Source organism: Drosophila subobscura, chromosome A (genome assembly GCF_008121235.1).
Source record: "Drosophila subobscura isolate 14011-0131.10 chromosome A, UCBerk_Dsub_1.0, whole genome shotgun sequence".
Classification (NCBI taxonomy): domain Eukaryota; kingdom Metazoa; phylum Arthropoda; class Insecta; order Diptera; family Drosophilidae; genus Drosophila; species Drosophila subobscura.
This window is the reverse complement of record NC_048530.1, coordinates 9,311,913-9,333,214: the sequence shown is the minus strand read 5'-3', so window position 1 is coordinate 9,333,214 and position 21,302 is coordinate 9,311,913. Positions and strand designations below refer to the sequence as shown.

Genomic DNA, 21,302 nt, shown 5'->3' with positions numbered 1-21,302 from the left:
ATTTATAGATCATAACCTCAAATGAAAATGTTCAATGTTTTTTGCCGTTTGGAACACAATGAAGAAGAAAATTGTGAAGTAGGGTACCATTTTGCATTGCATTTAAGCCACAGTACTAATCACTAGCTATTTTGGAGGGCTAGAGTGTAGCCAGTGTAATATTGTTTTTGAAAGGAATCTGCTGAAGAGCATGCTCTGTGGCAGAAAAAATACGATTATCTTAGATTTTTAAGTTGTTTTAATTCGTGCTACGACTTTTTTTATAGAATCTTGATATGCTAAACATATTCCCATCCTTTTTTTGCTTCTAACATTTTGAGAAAAAAAATTAAAAACCGATTTTCCCTTAAAAAAAGGAGCTGCCACGCCCATTTTTTCAAAAAACCTTCCTCTTCCTATTCTTAACTTATATCAACAGACTAAATCAAAAAATCTTGTTCCGTTCGCGAGTTGTTCAATTTGGCCAAGAAAAGTGGTCATCTGGACCATAGTGCACTGGCCGCCGGCCGCTGGCTCTGCGGCTGGGTCTAGGGAAGGGGGGCGAGCTAAAGGAGCGTGTTGGTGTGAGAAGTGTTGTAGATGTAGCTGACAGATGAAGAAAAAATTAAAAATTTGACAAATAATCGCTAATGTACAGATGTAGTACTGAGTGCCGGGTATAAAAGTTGTGACGCGTAAGAAGCGTCTCACACGTCCCTTCTCGTTGACACCTATATTTATCCAAAATCGAATACGAATAAGTTTGAGTGCTACGGTTGTTATGATAAAACAGCTGCTGTCCTGAATAATAGCCCTAAAAAATATTAAGCCAAAAATTAAAGATGTATGTTATATTTATTTAAGAAAAAATTGTTGAATAGTGAATTTGAAGGGAATTCAATTTGTTGTCTTTCTGTTTGAATTTATAAGCCACACATTAAAATAAATTAGAGTATGAGTGTGCTTCTATTACCATGAAATTTTTATCTCACTATACTCATGGACATATGAAAATACATGTGTATGTATGTATGTATGTACATATATATGTACATACATATACATCTGTAGTATGCTTTTTTAATTTTAGTATCTAAAACGCTCAACATATGTATATTAGCCACTACTTTCGGCTGAACCCCCACTGTGCAAAGGAGGGGCAAGTAAAATAAGTGCGTATGAAGCGAAAGCTGTCAATTTAAAAAGAAAAACGATAGCCAACAGCAGGGCCCGGATGGGTCGTAAAATTATGCTCGAATGGAAGACGAGGTCATAGCTCTGCTGGGGACAAGGAGCAGCGGTATAGCGGATAAGGCAGATGGGGGCCACGCATTCTATAGCTGGAGAATGATGATTCCAGTTTTCTTTGCATAACACACGCCAACGGCAAAAAAAGAAAATATAAAAATAACGACACAAGACACTGTTTCAAACAAAAAACCCAGATTATACAATTAAACATTTTTTATCAAGCATCTTTGAATAGCGAAGACTGTCAGAGCAAGTCGGCGTTATTCCCTTTTAAAGAAAGTACAATTTTGTTTACTAGTGTAAGGTGCCACCAAAAATCCGCATACTTGATACATACAAGTTAACACACATACACACTTTGGTGCATATATGTACATGTACATATGTATGTACATACATACATACAGTGGCGGAAAAAATAATAGAAACGACAGACGATTCACACTTGAATCCAAATATTTTGTTTTTGGTGAAAGTTGTTTACATCAAAGCAAGTGTGATTTGTTGCAGGATATTAGGGCTTTATATAGGACCCTCTCTAGTGCTCCTTTCGTAAGTCTTTTAAGCAGTGTAGCCTGATTTGTATGAAGACCACGCTTTTGTCTTGGAAAAAATAATAGAAACGCAGTCTAATTTTTTCGTAACTTTTTTTAAAACGGCTTTAAGCGAATTATATTGGTAACAATTCATAAACTAACGGCAAAAGAAGATATAAAATAACTTTTCCCGTTGATCCGGTTGTGTTTGTTGTTGTTAGAGTCTCAGAATGGGGTGCGGAGGACATTGTACGGATTTTGAAAGAACAAATATCCTTACACTAGGATATGAAGGTCACACAACGTCAGATAGTGTTACTATTCTAAAATGGGTTTAATAGAAGCTTTTTCGACGATTAAGGACAAAAAATAACGAAACACACGCGGAAGAATGCACGCAACATCGGCTTGGTGCGACACACCACCTTGTTCAAAAATCAAAAGAAAATTCTTTCTCTCTTCGGAAAATTTGAAAAACGATCTCAATGCATCGGTTAGTAGTCGTACTATATGAAATAAGTTGATTTAGGTCGATAAAAAATTACACAAAGCTAAAGTAGATGTATATACTTACGAAAATGAGATTCAGATAGGTACCCAATGCCCCAAGGTGCATTTATTTCGTCCTGGGTACATTTGGTCGTGGGAAGTTGTTATAAGGTGCCTAATATGAGATTTCCTAACAAATCTGAGCAAATTGACTTTAGTTTTATTTGCCTACAGCACATTTTTTTTGACTATACGAAATAATAGCACCTTGAGTCATTGAGTACCTTTCTGAATCTCATATTCGTGATTAGGTTTGTCCATTTCATCTACGTGTAATTTTTTATCGACCTAAATCAACTTATTTCATATAGTACGACTACTAACCGATGCATTGAGATCGTTTTTCAAATTTTCCGAAGAGAGAAAGAATTTTCTTTTGATTTTTGAACAAGGTGGTGTGTCGCACCAAGCCGATGTTGCGTGCATTCTTCCGCGTGTGTTTCGTTATTTTTTGTCCTTAATCGTCGAAAAAGCTTCTATTAAACCCATTTTAGAATAGTAACACTATCTGACGTTGTGTGACCTTCATATCCTGGTGTAAGGATATTTGTTCTTTCAAAATCCGTACAATGTCCTCCGCACCCCATTCTGAGACTCTAACAACAACAAACACAACCGGATCAACGAGAAAAGTTATTTTATATCTTCTTTTGCCGTTAGTTTATGAATTGTTACCAATATAATTCGCTTAAACCCGTTTTAAGAAAAGTTATGAAAAGATTAGACTTCGTTTCTATTATTTTTTCCGGGCCTAAAAACTATGAAAATTAATTTCTGGTATATCGAGTTTTTTTTAAATTATTTTTTTGTTACATTTTGAAACATTGTTAGGCAGGCTATCAATAAAAATTATGAAACTTAAAAAAAAAAAATGTTCCCTGAACAAAATTTTGAAAAGATCGAAAAAAAATGTCGTTTCTATTATTTTTTCCGCCACTGTATGAACATGATTCTGGCGCCTCAATCATTCAAGTCGACTTTGCGAAGGCATAAATTATTGGAACTGAGCAGAATACTGGGCCCAAGGCCCATGCATTTCTCCGGAAGAGCGAGGAAGAAGTGGCCCGAGTAAATCAAAGGGTCAACGAAACGGTCGAACGGACCCGTATTTGGGCCCCGCCCAAGGTACTCGTCAAACTCCTATAATGCACACGAATCAGGTCGACAACAGGCAGCCTGCCCTATATGGTCGGGGTCAACCATTTTTTCCGCATGCCTCTTTATCCTACCCTTTATTTCGAATTTCATGCGTAATTGGCGCAGCCATTTGCTATAAATGTTTCTGGAGGAGAAGAAGAGTGTATCCAACACACGCACTTACATACGTAAATACCCTCCATGGAATGAACTACGTGTATCCCGATTTTTTTTAGAAAAATTACGTTAAACCCGCGATCGAAGCAGTTGCACACCAACACAGCAAAACCTGGAATATTACGACAAGTGGTTGGCGTGGGTCTCCCGATTTGCTTCCGGTATCCGCGCGTAACAGGCTCGACTTGGTGTCATATGGGCCTCTTAATGTTGTATAGGTTCAATGCATTGCAAAGTAAACTTGTGTTCATCTCTTCGAGTGAGGTTTTAGCTTAAAACATAATTCATTAGTGCTGTTTCAAAGGGGAAGGAACATAGAGGACATCATCGCCACAGCAGCATATTCGACCTTGTAGTTAGGTGTAAATATTTACTTCAATAGGCTAGAGACAGCAGACCCTAATGTTCCGGATTGTAAATCTCAGATGTGACTCACTCACTCCCATCTTAAGCGCGTAAAATGATCGCATGGCCAGCAATATTCATTCAGTAACCGAAAAACAATGCTAGCGCACTCTAGCTAAAGTAAGTGCGAGTGCAGTAGGCCAAATTGTCCTTCTTAAAGAGTAATTTCCATATATTCCCTTTTGCATAGTACACCAATGGGTATGCACACGATGATGCTCGAAAATATAAGTAACAACTGCCTTTTTACTCTCGATTTACTCTCGCGCGATTTAGATGTTCCTCTGCTTAAACTAAGGGGCACAGAGTCAACCCACGTACGAGTACTTTAGCGGAGGAGATCGAGTTTAAACACGCCCGTTCAAATGTTGAAGTTAAAGTTAAAAACTACACAAGAAATTAGATGATGGGCTGCAAATCAAGTTTAGATCTCTTTAGATCTGCCCTTGCTAAAGCCCATTTTTTTGTTTATTAAATATTGATAGCAGTTAACTCAGGGTGCGGCGTTGGAGGCCAATCACCGAAAATGGAGAGTTTTAGAATTTTTATTATGAAATTGTACATATATCATATAAAGCTGTTGGATGGATCCAAGTAGGTGAAATGCCATAGTAGACTTGTGACAGAGTTCGATAATGTTTAAAACTGAAGCTGAAATGGAGATGAAATATGACAAGAAATCATGCGGGCCGGATGGGAAGGGCCCCCCCAGAAAACATCCGCATTGGAAACAGACGAGCATCAGTGCCAAGCAGAAGATGGGGGCCATGCGGAGGCTGTCCCGGGAGTGCTCGAGCCCCAGCGATGTGTGCCTAGTCTCCAAGTGGCTGGCTATCTTGGGCTGCACCAACAAGGACGAGACGCTGCCCCGAGACTATTTGCTGGAGCTGACCCACCACCAGTTGAGGGAGTCCAGTCGCCTCTCGTCGCCCTTCACGCAACTAGAAAGCTACAGCCGAGAGCTGAACTCGGTGCTGCGGGAGGTGGGCCGGCAGCAGCTGCGGCGGCTTGGGCTCCTGCCACGGCAGAGCACAACGGAGATGCGGGCGCCCAAGCCCTCCCGCGCGAGCCTACTCCCCCGCAAGGGTCAGCACCCCAGTTCGTTTGCACGTCAGAAACCCATGAACCCATTCTGGAGTCAGAAAATGCATCAAGTGGACGACATCGAGGCGGCGAACAGAAACGAGGAGAAGGATTTAAGGGGCCCTAGTCAAGCAGCCAAGTCCAAAGAGAGCCGTCAGCTGGGGAACTTGAAGCTGCGGCGGAGGGAAAGGGATGTGAATCCAAAGCCACCCATGGTCTTAACAGTGGTTCAAAAGGAGCTGTTGTGCAGCGACTGCAGGGAGCGCAATCAGCTCGAGCGAGTGGAGCAGCGGGCCCTGAGGGCCAAACGGCAGCAGAGGGAGAAGGAGCTCATGATCAATAAATCGGTTTCTCGCCAGAGAGAGTACCGCGAACGGTGCCGCGCAGTGCAGGAGAAACGCCATCACGAGCGCCAACTGTTTGAGAGCAGGAAGGAGCAGCAGCGACAGCCCTGTGAGCAGGGCGACCGGAACCGGCAAGGCGAGGGGCAGCTGCAGGCTCCACTCCACCAGCCTCTTCGGAAGTCGTGCTGGCTCCGCAAGGAGATCACTGTGGATGTTGACGAGAGTCTGGACGTGCGTATATATCTGGATCTGTGCAATGGGTGCCAGAAGCAGCTGCTTCCCGACACAGATGTGGTCAGAAGTGGCAGTTTCGAGGCACAGCAGCAGAAGCTGCCGGCGGCCAACAACAAGAAGCTGATCAAGGGGAGAAGGGGAGATCGTGAACGTAATCGTGAGAGTCAGCAGATGGATGAGATTAAAACGGAGTGGCTAAGGAAGCGACCACTTCACAGGAGCTCAGGCGAAGAGAGCAGCGCATGGGGAAGGGCATGCGTAGATGAGCATCGGTCCATAATGAATCTCAAAAAATGTGAAACAAAAGAGAAGCAGCTGCGACAACAAAGAGCGACGAATGTTCGCGAGATAAACTCAAGAACATTTCTTGAAGGTATTGACAAGGAAGGAGGGGAGGAGCGGAAGAAGCAGCTCGAGAGGGAAAGGAGAGAAAGCGAAGCGATCAAACGAGGAATCATAGACGAAACAAAAGAGAGTGAAATGGGGGAGGTGCTCAAGCAGCGGGAGAAAATGGAGTGTGTAGTGGAGTGGGTAGTCAAGGAGGGCGCTCAGAAGAGATATATAGGCGAAGGTAGTACCTCAACCGAGAGCAGACCACTGGAACAAGACAGGGAGACGGAAGAGCAATTGGACAGAAAAAGGGAAAATCAATGGGATATGCTTCTGAAGTTGTGGGAGACGGAAAAAATTAAGAGACGACATCAAAGCCAGGAGTCGGAGGACATAAATTATTTTAAAGGAAAAGAAAAGCTTGAAAGGAGCTCCAAGTATGATACGGAACTCAGGACTCGTGAGGTGGTGGAGATACGAAAAACAGAAGGGACTGAACCATTGAATGCACATGGGGACGAAGCCCGGAAAGAGCGTGAGAGAAGAGCAAGAGAAAGAGAAAAGTTCGAAAAGAAGGGGATGGAGAAGCGAAAGTTGCTGTTGGAGAGTCAGATAATGAAAGAAAATGATGGTGAAAGTGCGGAAAAGAAAGCCCAAGAAGACGAACCTAATAGGAAAACTACGGAAAACCCGCTTGAATGGATACGCCTAGAATTGGATCGTATAACACAGGAAGCGCATAAGAATAGAGAAAGGAAACAGCTCGAATGGAAGGAGACTGAGATCAAGACAAAGGAGAAGCTAGCAAAGAGAGCCAAGAAAAAAGAACTTGCACTCGGAATAAAAAAGGACCGTAATATGAAAGAAAACGAAGAGCCTGCAATGAATCAAAATACCAATTTTAATAAAATGGAAGACCAGATGCCCAAAGGAACCACGGAAAAGAAGTTGCAGCGGGAACAGCAGCTGAAAGGCGATGGATTGCGAAATGAAGTGCATAAGAAAGAGAAGGGTACAGAAATAGAAGATCTGAAGCGGAAGAAGGAGAAAGAGACTCAAGAAAGAGTGGAGCTTAAAATTATGGGTAAGAAAAACGAACTCGAATTCGCGCTCAGACACGAGCGTTACCAGAGAGAGAAGGAGCATGCACTGCAAGAGCAGCGGCAGGAGAGAGAAAAATATGAGAGCGAATGCAAGTGGCGTAAAGATAAGGAAAAAAAAGAAGATCTCGACGGTAAAGTAATGGTTGGTGTGTTTGCGCGAAGACATGGAACAGACATAGAGGCTGGAGAGAAGAAAAGTATGGAAGAAGAACAACTCGAGAGGAGCGTCATGGAAAGCCTCGAGATCAGAGCTATAGAAGTGGAGCTAAAACAGAAAGTCATGGAACTAGAGCAAAAAAGGTCCAAGAAGGAAGTCAGAGTTCGTGAGCGGGAGCGAAGGGAAAGAGAACCTGAAGATCAGAAGAGGAATAAGCCCGAAAAAATCAATTATTTTGATTGGAAGGACCCACAATATCTTCGAAAGATGACGAAGAATGGGGACGAGTTCGATGCGAGAGCTGGAGGCGATGAGCTCGAACGGAAACAGCTCGAGAATGAGCATGGGAAAAACGCAGAAAAGGATGAACCTGAGAACGTTGACTGGGAAAATGTAGCAGATGAAGCCGAAAATAGGGAAAGGACACAAACGCAACTGGAGCTTGTAACAAGGAAATTCTTAAATCTGAAGGAACAAATTTTCATTGCTCCAGCAAAAGAAAAATTTCAAGAGCTCAAAGCAGAGGAAAAGGGAACCAATCAGCAGGGCATGGCAACGGCGCAGACAGAGCAACCCCATGAGGACAGATCTCAGACAGAAGCAGACCAAGATTGGCTGAAGGAGAGCCGTATCTATGATATCCAAGATCGAGTGAGTGATCATCAGATACTGCTTGAGCTCAACCAGATCCTTCCACGATCCCAAAGACTTGTTGAAAAATTCTTGGGAACTAGTTTTAGCGATGCCGCAGTTAGAACCGACTCTCAGGAACGTCCTGAAGCTGGAAAGATCAGCGGCAAGTCCAAGTCCACAAACTCTTCTAGCAGCGGAAAAAAGTTCAGTTTTCCACCGGAGGGCACTTACGTAATAAAGCAGCAGTCCTGTTTGAGGTCGCTCTCTCCTTCGGCTATAACGAATCTCGATCAGGAGTCAGGGAGAGTCGAGCCACAATTGAAGACAAATATTCAGATGGGCTCTCCTGTGCCTCCAGAGAGCTACTGCACCCGAACCGGAAGGAAGCGCTTTCGCTCAGAGCTAACCAGCTATAAGCTCAATCGTAGGAAGGGTCTACCCCAGCACCGAGGGCGTCACTTTCTGCGTCCGATACTGTCCAGAGAGGGAACAACTAATGAAAGTCCAGAGTCGCTGTGTCGCCGACTGCAGCTCGAGAACACGATGATGGAGAGCAAGCTGACCGAAGCTAGGGTAAGGACCCGACAAAGACATGTCGGAGAGACGATGATGCTCAGGGCTGCAAAAGTGGTCAAACTGTTCCGGCTGGCTATGAGGAACAAGGAACCGACGCATGATGAAACAAGATGGACGGAGAATTTTGGGGACACGGCTTTGAACGGTCAGCATGGAGCATCCACCCCCTGTGACTTGGTCACCTCCAAGATAAGAAAGATGATTCGGGACGAGTCCCTGCGGAAAGTGAAGCTACCGGGGCGCATTTTCCAAACAATGTCCACAGCTATGGACAATCGCGGTCTCCAACTGATGCCGACAGCCAGTCTTCTCGAGTTCCTTGATACCATGGAGGAAAACCTGGAGCAACACTTGCAGGGAGTCTTGAACAGCCAGTTTGAGGTGCACCACGTTCCTGAGTTATTGCAACTAGCCGGGGAACTGGAGGCCCAGCAGCGGAGAGCGGAGACCATCATCCTGGAAGAAACCTGCAAGTCTTCTCAGCGGTACTATAAACAGCATTGAAAACAGTTTTCGATCCATTTCACTGGCTTGTTGCATCAATGTTTCAATTACCATTGCAACGTGGCCGACGATCTGGCCCAGGATGGCTTCGAGACAGTCCAGCGATCCTACAAGGCTTGGAGCATCGGCAGGCTTAATAACGCGCCACAATTTTAGGCTTTTAAAGCAAACATAAATTATTTCTCAAAGTTCCCTTCATAGCATAGCGTAAAAATGTTTTGTTTTCGTGATTTTTTCAATAAATGTATTGTCCAGGCATGAGACTACCCATATTGGAACGTTTTCATCTGTTTTCGCAGATCTTTTGGCACTCAGAAGGTATTATAACTACAGCAAGACTTTGTGGGAATAAAGTGCAATCCGTCTTTTGAAGGTTGGTTTTCCTCAATCAGGATTGAACTTCCTGCACTGGTCCACCCAACCATATTTTTATTGCTACAATTTTTTTTGGCATTCGACACGGTTAAAAAACCTATACAGTCGTCTTGCCTGGTTCCTTCAACAACCAAATACTTTGTCTTCTCTATTTGCCATCACCATTTTTAATTTATCGACCTTTTCCTGTCACGAGCCACCGATTCATTCTGCAAAAAGGTCAATCTGGTGACGTGTCAGCGGCGAGGGCTCGCCGGACTTCATCCGGGTCATTTTTTGCTCCTTGCTCTGCCTGGACAAACTTAGTTTTAACAAGTAGAAACGTTAAACGCTTCGTACGCGTCACAATTTTTATACCCGGTATAAAGTATATATGAAACGACATACATATGTAATACATATACATCCAATTCGCATATTGCTTTCGAACCGTTAGTAGATTGTTAAAACGTTTAACACAATCAAATAAGTAGTCTGTGATCGGTTAGAACCCAAGGCACCCCCTGTGATAGCTTAAATTCGAGGGGATGTGTTTAATAAAAAGCAGTTAGGGTATTGGATGTGGCTTTTGGATTTGCTTTTACAATAGTATATGGTGCACTATTCTCACCCCTTCACCCCACAGCAGCCCCAAGGTTAAATTTGTAACTTCACTAGCTCATCAGCAGCTTCCCTTTCTGTGCCCTCTCCTTCCTTGCCACAATAAATTAAGTCAAATTAATTGAATCGGCGACAATCGCGCGATGCAAAGGAAGTGCATGTTGGCTTGATGTAGAATCATGGCATGTATGTACATATGTAAATACATACACATACATATGTATGTAATTATATGGTCATCTCGGACGACCTTGTTTCGCTCGGCGCTGCAGACGCCATGTACATAGGTACATAGGTACATATGTACATATGCTTTGACTAATGACTTTTTCAGGAAATGGGCTAAACAAAAGAATCGGAACACAGTGGGAATGTGACTATGTACGTCTATGTGTGCCGGGAAAGTAGAGCATCGGAGGAGAGAGCGATGACAATAGTAAGCAGGCTACGCTGCAGCAAAAATTGCAACTTTCCTGCTGCAAAAAATTAGATATCATATTGAAGGGCTAATAAGAATTTGCGAAAAAATGTATCCGCGCCCGACCTTCAGCAGCAGAAACGCAGCCCTCCTCCCGCCCAACCGACCTAGGGGCGCTGCCACATGACGAACGGCGCGATTCACCGAACCGGCAGGAAAGATAGATGTTAGGCTAATATTCGAGAAAATTACAGCTAAAAACAACTAAAAGAGATAAGCACGCAAAATTACCAAAATCGGAAACAAAACCAATGTACATACATACATAGAGAATGTGTAAAAAACAAATATAAGCTGCGGGACGGGTTGGGTTTTGCCACTGCAAATTAATTTCTTCATTGTGACCGTAATAATGATCCAATCGGATTCCAATTTGATGATGTGACCACCCCTTTTGCGGGGCGGAAGGGCGCGGTGCTCATTTTTGAAACACACTTGTAACAGTGTGAGCATTCAGAAGTCTGGATGCAAAATTTGGTGGCTCTAGCTTTAATGGTCTCTGAGATCCAGGCTGTCAACAAGACGGACGGACGGACGGACGGACGGACGGACGGACGGACGGACGGACAGACGGACAGACAGACATGGCTCTATCGACTCGTCTATTGATGCTGATCAAGAATATATATACTTTATGGGGTATATTTCCTTCTGTGCGTTACATACAACCGTTATTCCCCACAAAAACAATATACCCTATTTACTCTTCGAGTACCGAGTATAAAAAAAATATTCTTGGTTATGTTCCCATATTATTTTCTGGGTTTATTAAAACTAAAAGACTGTAACCAATTGCCATGTAGTTCCATTAATATTGACTTAATATAAAAGACCTATTAGAATACGCCAATTTGAATTTGTTTCGCTATTTTAATACCCAGTTTTCCTTCATTATTATCTTCTCATATATCTCATGAAACAATTTTTTTCCGTAAAGTCCTTCTCGCATATTGAACTAGCGAAAACAACTCTATAATAAGGGTATATCCCTAAATTAAGAAGAATACATATGTATGAATATAGAGCACTTGTGTACATTGATGAGAGCTGGTTCATCTGCTGTCGTTGCGGGCACCGGTATTTCTCATTGATGGAGGCCTCGAGTGGCAAGTGCCTGACACCACGAAGTCGTGCTAACAGGCAAGAGTCATTCGAGTCATGAAATGTCTGCCGTGACTAAACTTTGCATTGTGCACTGTGCCAATGTCCTTAAATGCTCCTTGTGATAATATTTGTATTTGAAGAACGGCCCAACAGACAGACAGAAGGACGGAGGGAAATATCCTAGCACACACTAAATTTAAAGCTAAAGGCCAACATTGGGAACTTAATTACGTTAGTGCTTAATGCGTGACTCATCTGCTTGATTATGATGTCTTTTCACAAACCCACACACAAATTTAATATTTATTCTATCATCTACAACACATTTCAGACTGAAAGTAAATGAATGAAAGTTTTATAGTAAAATATTTGCAGTTATGATGTATAAGTTGAGAATTGATCCTATTCTCAAACACATTCCATTGAAAAGGAATGGGATTTCGTTTTGTTTGTACTTACACCCATTACTTAAGAACGTTTATTTAAAGAGTGACACCGACTTTTTCAGATTCACGGCAGTCCAAATATTTTGTAGGATCAGAGTAAGCTGGTGAAACTCGATGAGTTCAAAGGTTTATTTCGCATGGTTCTTCGAGGACCAGTATTTAATAGCACTACTCTACAAAATCCAAGGTTTTTTTTCCTCAAAGAACCAAACCTTTTTTTTCTGATAGATATCGGGCATTCAAATTTTTTAATGAATTATGGTTTTTTCAGATAACTTAAGTATCTTACATCTGGTTGCAAAGAACTAAACTTTGTGCTAAAAAGTCAAACCAAACACTTTTTGGTTTTAGCGTTTCGTCTGGGAAATTTTAAGCTTTGAAATGCAAAAATGTTGATGTTTGTGACGTATTTTTAACAAAATGTCGGCTTTAAAAACTCGGGAAAAGTCGAAAAAAAATTATATATAGCGTCCTCTATTTTTATAAGTATGTATAGGTGCATTAATTCTTCAAAAAAAAAATTCTGCCCTAGAAATCTGTAATCTTTGTAGGAGCATTTTACCACAATCGCAAATATTGCATGCAAATCTACAACCAGGTGCGCGATAATATGTATTTATGTTCACGGAAATTTTCTTTTTAAAGCTGATCTCTTTAAAGCTCATCTGGATGGATAAATTATCTTTTGTTGAAAATGTTGGCCAACTTCGTTCAACTGCCCCAGCGTGCTGACGGTGCCTGCTGTGCCGCTGACAGAAAACAGTTGTTTTGCATAAAGTGCTGTTGCAGTGCAAAAATGAAAGTGCCAAAGTGGGAAACTGAAAAAGTGGGAAAATGAGAAGTGAGCGCAGGGAGCCTAAGAGACTGAGTGCGGGTGGTGCGAGTGGGTGCGGGTGTGTGGATTGGGTAAAAATCTGCACCGGTTTTTTGTTGCTGTGCGTGGTGTAAACACACAATAAACCCATGCATGCATACATAAATACATATGTACATATGTAGAGACCCGTTCTTTTGAGAGCCGGTATACGCTTGTCCTAAAAGTTTTAAAATACTGAAAATTCGCTGGGTCACCGAATTTGTAACCTCCTACATGCATCCAACCATTCACACACATGTGCATGCACATGTCCATTAGGCTGCGCTAAGATTTAACCAAAATTGTATTTATTTTATTTTTTGTTTTTTTTGCATGTGGAAACCCATTTTTAAGTTTGTAGTTTAATATTTAGTATTTGCCTCCAAGTTATATTACACTACTCGACACGATTCTATATATTTTTATATACAGGTGCATTGTTTGGGCTCCGTTTAAGATATTGGTCATCAAAACCTACGGCTGGCTAACATTTTTCAAGCAACCCTAAAAACCCGTATTTTTCCGTATAATACCGACAAAGCTTAGGATTTTTTTGAATTTTAGTATTAGTTTTTACTATTTTTCTAGTCTGAAGCCAGATATACGCTGAAAGTTGGTACCATAGGTGAGCCCCGCCCCCTTCCGTCCCCGCAAAAGGGCGAAAACCTTCCAAACCTACAATTTTGAAGATAAAAGAAAACTAAAAACGCCATTCCGTAAAGAATGACCATATCTATCAGATCACCAAAGTCCGATTGATCATTATTATGGCCACAATGAAGAACCTAATTTGCAGTGGCTAAACCGACCCCGCAGCTTATATTTGTTTTTTGCACATTCTCTCATTCACACTCTGCTTCTGCCTCTGACACGTCTCTGCCTCTGCCTCTGCCGCGTCTCTGCCCTGCCTCTGCTGTGTGTGGCTCTAGGGGAGGGTGGCGAGCCAAAGGAGCGTGTTGGCGTGAGCAGTGTTGATGACAGATGAAGAAAAAATTTGACGAATAACCGCTTTGGTGCAGATGTAGAACTGAGTGCCGGGTATAAAAGTTGTGACGCGTAAGAAGCGTCTCACACGTCCCTTCTCGTTTTTAAGTTATTTTTGAGCTAGGTGTTTGTTTTTTCACATCACTTAAGCATCTTAGATCTGGCTACCATATTTTTTAAATTCTTTAAAAAAAAGTTCTGGAAGGAAAAAAAAAGGTATCATCAATCCACGAAGCGGCAAAATCGTGTCCAGTGGTGTAATATGCTTTCAAAACTAAAATGCTGTCATAAAATATTCTTTGATTTGGAAGTTATTAATTTTTTTCACAAAAAGTGGTTAAATTTCCCATATTGAGCGAAAGCGCGGCCCCCGTTATATGCGTAGTTGAGGACTGGGGGACGGTGAGGGGCTGCTTCTGCTGCTGCTGCTATTGGGTTCATGGCCAGAGAAAATGTTTTCCCTTCAAAGCCACCCATGGATGGTACCACCACTTTCCGACTGAGAACATTTTGCGTGTGTGTGTGTATTTCTAATCAATTTTCTTAGCTTGGGACTTTTGTTTTATTTCATTTTCCGTTTATTCTCGGGATTGTATTCCACGTCAGGGGCCGAAGACAAAGTATGCCAAAGTTTCGTGTCACACTTACAGGGAATACCTTTTGACATTTATTGTTGCTGATCTAAATCCCCCCCTCTGGTCTCTGCCCTCTGCTCAACTCCTAATAAAACCCACAAGGCTGATTTTCCACGCTAATGATACAAGTTTTTTCGTTCCGCTGGGGCCGCTGGAGTGGGTGGGTTACAGAAGCGGAGAAGTATAAGTGAAACCAGCCAAATCCGAGACTGAGCAGTATCCTTATTACCATCCACGAAAACGAGAACCAGGCCAACGCATTTGGTTTTCAATTAATTGTCTACCCTTGTGAGTTAGTCGTCACATATCCACCCCAATCGCACACAGGGCGTGGTGACCCCATCTTGTAGCCCATCTAAGAGGCAAAAGTCTCATATAATGTCCATGTATCATAATAATCCATGGCAAAGGAAACTACTCATATTTCACAGGCAAGCCTGTTTCTTTTATATCTAGAACTCTAATAGCTTGGGGACTTATGTACAAACGCATTCTTTTTGTTGAAGTGGATGTGTGATGCGCACAGAACCCCATAACCCCATGTATTCGATTTAGCCATGACTGTTTACCCGTCCGTCTGTCACGCCGTCTCGATTAAAGCTTAGATCTCAGCACCTATAAGAGCAAGGGCAGAATCAAAGAGAAAGAACATGCCTAATAGATTGCAGAATCTGCTTTGGATCGGAGCATAATGAAACCAGAATGAAGAAATACATGTTCACTGGCTCGTCCACTAAATACGAATACGAAAACCCCCCAAAGCGTACGTGTGTTTGGGAGCATGTGTGTATGTATTTCCAATAATACGCGAAAACAAATTAACGCAAATTTAATGTGCCATGAATATGGTATTAGCCCATGGAAAGCCATAGAGGGGAAGGGGAGGTGAAAATATTATTATTATGCCATTTAAATGATAGAAAACAATGGCAGTGGCCAGAGGGCGTGGCCCCAGCATTTGAAAGAGTAATTTTCATGAGCCAGCCTGCGCATGATTTAGTCGTTAATTTAAATATTAAAAGTAGAAAAACTTTAAGCGCTAACGTTTTAAATTAGGGTTGCCCTGCTACACCATTAATCGAAATGCAACCGATAGATGCTGGCTCGCAGTAGGCAACCCTTGAGTTTCGTGCAAGTCATTTGGCTTGATTGCTGAAAACATTTAATACAAAATCACTCAGCAAAACAGACAAGTCGAAAATATGAATATGTCTTTTACAAAAACTGAGCAAAATTATCTGAAAGCTGACTTGGACAATGACGTGGAGTTTCTCAACGATGCAATTGATAAATCAATAGTCTCTGGTCTCACCGTGGAGCCGCAGGCATGCAAGCAGCTCTTGGAGTCTATCTACGGTAAGTGAATGTCCCCTTTCCCTCAAGATCCCCTCTAAGTCCACATCCCCAAATGGCAGGCAGGGCCAAGCGACTCATGTTAAAGGCTCAGAAATATGCGGAAGATGAGCAGCGACAGGACATTACCCTCGCGGACTGGAAGAAGGTGCAAAGGTTGCTGCCGAAAAAGAGCAAGCTGCTGAGCATCAAGGAGAAGAACGACATCATTGCGAGCCAGGACAAAGCCATGCCAACGGCCACTACCACGGGCCCGTGCTCCGGGCTGATGCTGCCGCCGCTGTCGCACTGCATGTTGGGTCCCACGGTCATCTTGGAGGGAATGTCGCGTCTACAGGTTACTGCGTCACCACTGAAGAAAGTGAGGAGCGACATCATTGCGAACCAGAAGCCGGACATGCCAATGGGCACCGCCAGTACAAGCGGGGTCCAACGGCCACTTTGAAGGGAATGTCGCGTCATACTTCTCATGCGAGTGCTGCGGTTGCTCAGGCGAATGCTGCTGCTTCTCAGGCGTATGCTGTAGCTCCTCAACTGAGAGCTGCAGTGTTCCAGCGCCCCAGGCACCACCCATGAAGAGTTCCACAGCGTGGAAGGCTTCTGCATCGAGAGCTGTTTATTTGGGCGCCCAATAGGGCGAACATCAAATTCTGCAATGTCATTGAGATCTAGATATGAATAAAAATGTCACTGAAACTATCGCTTGCTCAATTTGTCATCTTCTTGCAGACTAATTCAATCACACAGTTATCCAATTTAAATGTTGAACTAAATTTGGCGACCAATTATGAAAGGACAACTCCATCCTGCATATCCGAACAAACGACCTCAATGAACCTCTGAGAATGAGAGAGGAAAATACACACACGAGCAAAAAATAGAGTGTAGGAAAAACTTTAACAAATTATCAACGCACAACGCTGTGCATCTCCAACTTCCTGTTCCTAATATGCAAAGTGCTCTGTGCATTTTTTATTTGATACGACTTTGCAATGGTCTTAATGGACATTCCCCACCAGATTTCCACTCTTCCGGAAAACTCTCATCACCACGCTTCCTGGAAGGGCATTCATCATCATATCAAGATCCATGGCAAGATCAGCTGTCTGTGATAGATTTGGCAAAGTTTGCCACAGCTCTGCGGCGCTGTGGATTGGTGCCCTCGCATGTTTGGGATAATTTAAAGGCTAAGAAAAACAAGGTTGACCTTTTAGCATCATATTAAGCGCGGAATGGGTTGGAGTATGCAGAGCAAAAGGGCCAACTCCTCTTGCTGTTTCTTTCCAGATCTCGTGGCTACCGGGGGTGTTTCCATCCCGATATCCAGGGGACGGACTCAACAAAAATTATTCTCAAACACAAAATGGACAAATCCAACAGTTACACTACTCGACGCGATTTTGCTGCTTCGATCCAGACCACCTTTTTATACACGGTTCTCGAAGAGTAAAAAGGGTATATTGTTTTTTTGCGGAATAACGGATGTATGCAACGCATAGAAGGAAACGTTTTCGACCCCATAAAGTATATGTATATATATTTTTTTTTTCCACATTCTCTCATCCACACTCTGCTTTGTGTACTGTGCGGCTCCAAGGAAGGAGGGCGAGCTAAAATATTTAAAACTTGACAAATAACCGCTAAGGTACAGATGTAGTACTGAGTGCCGGGTATAAAAGTTGTGACGCGTAAGAAGCGTCTCACACGTCCCTTCTCGTTCTATTTTTCAGATGACATACAAGGGATTGAAGCACCATGGCCAAAAACATGGATATGCACAATGACAATTTATACATGTTTACAGTTTTCTTTCTTTTATTTGTAACAAAGCCTTTTTGATCTCGAGCACACTCACTCACACGAGTACGATCTCGGTAGTGGTGGAAGGTGGCAATGCGGGAAGACTGACGGGGGGCCAGCCGGTGTTGGTGGACAGTGCGCTGCAGCGGTGGGCCTGTAGCACGCATTCGACTTTCGTGTGGCCTTTCTGTGTTCCGCCGGGGCTAACGTGATTTTGGCGCGTTAACCTCAATTTATCGCCTCCATTTATGTCCTTTTTTCCGATTTCAGCATAAATTTTGTTAGGTAACGAGTTGGCCACACACACACATACAGCTATTCACCACTCACCTGGTAAAGTGCATGTATTGTGTAATCGATAGCAAATAAAACACGAAAACTTGTAGCGAGAGGAGACTCTAGACTCTGTAGCTACGAACATACATACATATGTACATACATACATCGAAATTTGCTTGCCCGATTTGGGTTAGTGGTATTGAAGGAAGACGGCCTGACGTCCCGGCGAGTGTAAATTAAAAACAAGTTCTGTCCACAAATAGTTATTTACCTTTCCCCCGCATCCGAACTTTGGACACGTTAGAGGATATCAGGAGAAGAAACGAATCTGAGGTGGGCGAAAATGTAAAGCAGATATGAAAAAATATATCATATGAATTGTTTCCCCAAAACTTTTTCATTCATCTCCGGATTTTATTTATATATGTACATATATCCATATGTAAAGAAGCTAGCGTATTGGAAGCTGCAGTGTCGGCTCTGTAATCGGACTGTGTGTAGTATATAGCTTGGTGAGGACAAAATAGCTGCACCTCGTATATGTATGTTGCAAGTCGATAGTAATTAAAAAATTAATGAAAGATTAAAAATTGGCTTTTTACTTCGAGATTTTCATTGCGAACTGGTTGCGAGGAGTTGCGGAAACATGTACCTTAGTGGTTTTTTTCTGAAATCACAGTTGAAATTTAAAATTTTTTCTGCATCTGTCATGTACATCTACATCACTTCTCACGCCATTACACTCTTTTAGCTCGCTTCCCTAGCCTAGAGCCACACACTGCACGAGGCCGAGTGTGGAATGAGAAATTGTGCAAAAAAAAAAAAAAAAAAAAAAAACAGGTAGACGGAGTGAGGTTGCAAATTATTTTCTTCATTCTGGCTATAGTAATAATCGAATCTCATCCCAATTCGGTGATTAGATAGATATGGTCATTGCCAACGGAATCGCGTTTTTAGATCTATCTGAAATACACTTATATCAGTGTGATTTCACAGAAGTCTTTAGCAAAATTTGGTGGCTCTAGCTTTTACAGTTTCTAAGGTCCTGGCGCTCAACAAAACGGACGGACAGACGGAAGGACAGACAGACAGATATTGACTCGGCTATTGATGCTGATCATGAATATATATACTTTATAGGGTCGGCAACTTTTCCTTCTATGCGTTACATATGTACATCTATTTTTGTGCACAAATACAATATACCCTGTTTGCTCTTCGAGTGCAGTTCCTGTGCACGTTCTCTGATTGAAGGTCCTGAACTCCTGAGAGTATCAGTGAGGTTAAGGCCCAGTTACATTCCAATGTGGATGAGAGTGTCTGCACTCTGCATATCCGTGCATTCAAAACTCTGGAAAATCGAATTAGTTATCTGTGTTTGTGTGCCTACGATTTTTCACTTCTTAGTTGTCGGTCCTCGGCATTGCCTGTTCCCTTAGTTTGGTCTTTGACCACATCAACTGCTGTCCGATACATTTATGAAATTTTGTTTGGTCAACTGAAAATTTAAATACCCTCTTCTATCGAACAGAGGAGCTTTCCATGCGAACCGGAAAGGATCACAAACTCACGAGGCTCTGACACTGCAAATGTCATAAGTGTAATTGGGCTTCCTGCAACGTAAATTCGTGTTCATTGTGTGACAAGGGAGAGCTGGGTGAGAGAGATAGATGTATAAGTAGGTATAGGTAGAGGTGTGGCCGACCTGGTCATGGAAGTGGGAGTGGGGTGTAAATGTGTGAGTGGGGGAAAAGTGCATTCGTATTACGTTTAATGCTCCTGCTGCTTCTGCTAGTTAATTTTCTCATATTACGCACACGTCCAGTGTGCCGTGGCATTTCGACAACGAGATTCGTTTTGAAATTGTTGTTTATGCGAATCTGAGCCCTAGCCGTAAATCCTAGTAATGCCTTAATGGCAATTAACTACTGCTCCACGAACATCGACTGCACACACGAACTTTAATACGGACTGCAACAGTGTCTCATCCGCGAGGCAATGGCTAATTGCGTTAGTTAACTGAATTATTGAATACGGGCTAGCGACCCAGCAACCAACAGCCCGACACTTTCCTTAAAATGTGGCAGTCAACGACAAGGAACGAAACATAACGAGAAGGGACGTGTGAGACGCTTCTTACGCGTCACAACTTTTATACCCGGCACTCAGTACTACATCTGCAACTTAGCGGTTATTTGTCAAATTTTACATTTTTTCTTCATCTGTCATCTACATCAACAACACTACTCACGCCAACACGCTCCTTTAGCTCGCCACCCTCCCCTAGAGACACACTGCAGAGTCAGGGCAGAGTCGTGGCAGAGGCGTGTCAGGGGGAGAGGCCATAAACTGCCGAAGCAGAGTGTGCTGCTATAAGCTGCGGGACCGGGTCGGTTTGGCCACTGAAAATTAATTTCTTCATTGTGGCTATAATAATGATCCAATCGGATCCCAATTTGGTGATATGGTATGACCATATGATAGATATGGTCATTCCCTACGGAATGGCGTTTTTAGTTTTCTGTTATCTTAAAAATTGTAGATTTGGGAGGTTTTCGCCCTTTTGCGGAGGCGGAAGGGGGCGTGGCTCATTTTTGAAATACACTGGTTTCAGTGTGAGCATACAGCAGTCTGGTGCCAAAATTTGGTGGCTCTAGCTTTAGAGTCTCTGAGAACTAGCCGACAAACAAGACGGACAGACAGACATGGCTCAATCGACTCGGCTATTGATGCTGATCAAGAATATATATACTTTATGGGGTCGGAAAAGTTTCCTTCTGTGCGTTACATACAACCGTTATCCGCACAAATACAATATACCCTATTTACTCTTCGAGTACCGGGTATAAAAACACCTCCTTTGGTGGGTGGGGGGTAGAAGTCTTAGTTCGATGCTTCCCTTTGGCAGTGTGCAAATGCAGCCGGGCGAGTGCGAGGATGAATTCAAAATCAAAGCTGTGCAAATATGTAAGTTTCGCCTGGACGAGACCGAGTTGCTGGAGAAGGACATTCAATTAAAGCGCCATTCATGAAATCTGGGACAACGTGGCCCAACAGAGTGGTGGAGACAGAGGCAGATCCAATAGACAGCAAAAAGGGAATGGGGGAAACACTGAAACCCCAGAGGCCGCACGCTGTACGAAATTGCAGCTGGTACATTGACATGGGCACGGCCTGGCCTGTCACTGGGACTGGAGTTGGGACTGGGGCAAAAGATTATGAATTAATAATGGGAGCACTGTAGGAATTTTCGCACGCGAAACGCCCTCATTGCGATATTTGACTGCGTCCTGGTTGAATGTTTACTCTTTTCATATTATGCCCTGCGCGACCAAGTCAACATGCAGCTGAGTCCTCGCCGCACCGCCAGTCTCAAGTGCTCATTCCAATCCCC

General features: G+C 42.9%; 2 protein-coding genes across 3 annotated transcripts in view; both read left to right on the top strand.

The window, feature by feature from the left end:
* LOC117903508 overlaps positions 1–21,302 on the top strand; it is an 80,776-nt gene that overhangs the window by 13,168 nt on the left and 46,306 nt on the right. The gene's annotated exons all lie outside the window — the stretch shown is intronic.
* Positions 15,612–16,384, top strand: LOC117903509. The gene is made up of 2 exons (XM_034815593.1): positions 15,612–15,832; positions 15,892–16,384. The coding sequence occupies exons 1-2, from the start codon at positions 15,679–15,681 to the stop codon at positions 16,272–16,274; spliced, it is 537 nt and encodes a 178-aa protein (XP_034671484.1). The 5' UTR covers positions 15,612–15,678; the 3' UTR covers positions 16,275–16,384.

Coding starts and splice junctions, on each gene's coding strand:
- LOC117903509 (XM_034815593.1), top strand. CDS start 15,679: ATGAATATGTCTTTTACAAAAACTGAGCAAAATTATCTGAAAGCTGAC. Junction 15,833..15,891: donor GCTCTTGGAGTCTATCTACG/GTAAGTGAATGT, acceptor CCCAAATGGCAG/GCAGGGCCAAGCGACTCATG.